At 54.6% G+C, this 2,449-nt stretch overlaps 1 protein-coding gene across 1 annotated transcript in view; it reads left to right on the plus strand.

Moving 5' to 3' along the window:
* Positions 1 to 2,018: 2,018 nt before the first annotated feature.
* The window catches only part of Cxxc4 (CXXC finger protein 4), a 24,384-nt gene continuing 23,953 nt past the window's right edge, over positions 2,019 to 2,449 (plus strand). The window contains exon 1 of the mRNA XM_023709992.1: positions 2,019 to 2,449. This exon is cut by the window's right edge and continues 668 nt beyond it. Coding sequence (XP_023565760.1) covers positions 2,056 to 2,449 — 394 coding nt within the window. The 5' untranslated portion in view covers positions 2,019 to 2,055.

Genomic DNA, 2,449 nt, shown 5'->3' on the forward strand with positions numbered 1-2,449 from the left:
CGTGCCGCTATCTACTGCATGGTTGACATAACTAGTTTTCCTGAGTAGCAGTTATTATGGTCTTGTGTAGCTACAATGTGATTTGCGGAAACTGAAGCTATATGCATATGCTTACTGCACCTCCCCCCCAACGCCTTGCCAGCATGGAGAACATTTAATCGGGCGCTTTTAGGGGGCACCCTTTGTATTGTCATCAGACCTCAGAAGGGAGCAGTTTTCCCTAATGCGAAACCACGGAGGAGGCTCTGAGTGATTAGGGACTTGCTGTGATTGAAAGGCGCCTGTTACCTTCAATCCAGCCTGCAGGGGAAAGGTGCCTTATCTCCATTTACTTTGCCTAACAAGGATTTGTTTACATAAACCCCTCTTTTTTTAGGGCGCCTCATCAGTAGGTCTTGAAGTTTTTGCAGTTGGAGTTTGGGCATCAATGGTTCATTAGTCTAATTATAAGTGTAATTACTATAATTGATATCTATTTTCAACTCTAAATATTTGAGGCTGAGACTCCTGGGCCCCATTTAGGATTCCCTGAACTCCACCTTTCAGACCAATCTGAGGGCTTCCGAAGATGCCGCAAAAAATATTCTGGCAAAAAAGAAAAAAAAATCTGGAAACAAAGAAACTGGTTTTTAGGTGAATATACACTTGGTGTCCTGGCTTTAATTCTCAGTAGGCTGGGACGTCCCTCCCCCTCTGTCACAAGCAACTAAAATACCTCTTCTTATGCATGGTAATGGCCTGTAAGCAGTGATGAATGCAAATACCTAGTTATTATTAAACTTTCCTCTGAGAAGAGCAAAAGGGACTCATTGAAATGGTTATTCCTTTGGGTGAAGAGTCCCTTAAGGTGATCCCCTTCTTTTACTCCAAGTAAATTGAGTGATGTGAGAGATCCTTAAAAACGAAAACAAACCACAGCAGAACAAGACAAAATAAAACAAAAGTCTCAGTCTTTTCTCTGGACTTGGAAGAGAGAGCAGTCTCCCTTAGGAAGGATGGGGAATATCCTGGCCGAGGCTGCAGCCTCTGGAGAGAAGCCTGAGGCATTGCTTGCATTTTTTAAAATTATCGAGTCCATCTTTCTCTTCGTCCTTTCTTTGAAACAAGTAAAACACCACCCTCATACCCCCACCACCAAATGGCTCCTACAATTGAGATCCGTCGCTGGTCCATTGAATTAAGACCCTAACCGAGCCAGCTGTGCTGGGATTCAAACTAATGACCGCAGACACAGAAGGACACTGTGGCAGCTGGTCGTTCCTTTCTCCCTGCCTCTTTAGTGCGGCTCGGATGCTGGCAGGCTCTGAGTCCTGCGTGGCATTGTGCTAGCTCGTGTTGGTCCTCAGATACATTGTAGACTTTCCCAGGACTTCATTTGCTAATTTCCTGTTCATTTCCCTCTTAGGGCCCTCGCTGCTTCCTACTTTACAGCTTGTGCATGCTCAGGCAGCCCTGGTTCACACATTTCATCATGTTTAGATGCCCTCTGCTTCTAGGTAGTACCGCCCTGCCGCCCCCGATTTGCATGTCTTTAGCACTCCAATTGCCCTTTTCCCTCGGCGGTTGTCGCCGTCGTCCCCGTCCCCTGGCGTCCGGGCTATTAATGCATTTTCTCCGGAGGGCTCGCAGGGAGAGCAGGGGGAGGAGCTGCGGTTCGCAGCAGCAGCAGCAGCAGCAGCAGCAGCAGCGGAGGGAGGGGGCCGGGAGCGCGGGGACCCGGGGAGGGGGCGCATCGCCTGGATTGTGATGCAAACGACCCGGCCTGGCCTGCGGGGGCCCAGGGCGACTCGGCGGGCGGGGGAGGCTGTGCATTGGTGCGGAATCTCTCGCCTCGTGCAGCGGTTGCAATGACTCTCTTTATTTTAGTTGTAACAGTTGGAGGATAATGCGCTGGAGGACGCTGCCTGGGGATTCTCCGTGCGTGGAAATGCGCCCCCGAGAGGACTAAACAGCCGCCGCCGGACCCCGGCCCGCGCCCCCATCCCTCCCTCCCTCCCTCCCTGCGCCCCCGCGGCGCCCACCTCCACCCTGCACCCCTTCTTCCCGCCCTGCACCATGAACACCAACGTCTGCGTGGAGCCGGGGCCGGGCCCCGAGGCGCCGGGGCTGCCCAAGGAGAGCCACCTGCCCGAGGGCGCGCTCGGCAGCCTGGTGGATTACAACTCGGAGATGGAGCGCTACCGCTCGTTCGCTTCGTCCTTCTACAAGAGCGGCGGCGGCGCCTTCCCTCAGGCGGCCAAGATCGCACGCATAACAACGCCGATCTTCCCGGGCAGCGCCGCTGCCGCCGCCGCCGCACGCATCGGGATGTCGCCCTGGAGCTGTGATAACGCGGCCACGGCAGCTGCGGCCACGGCCATGCTCTGGGGCAGCGGCGCCGGGGGCGGCGGAGCGGGCGGCGGCCGTAAACCCCCCGCGTCCTCAGCGACCGCCGCGCAGTCTGCTGCCC

The sequence above is a fragment of the Octodon degus genome, unplaced genomic scaffold (genome assembly GCF_000260255.1).
Source record: "Octodon degus isolate 3935 unplaced genomic scaffold, OctDeg1.0 scaffold00016, whole genome shotgun sequence".
NCBI lineage: Eukaryota > Metazoa > Chordata > Mammalia > Rodentia > Octodontidae > Octodon > Octodon degus.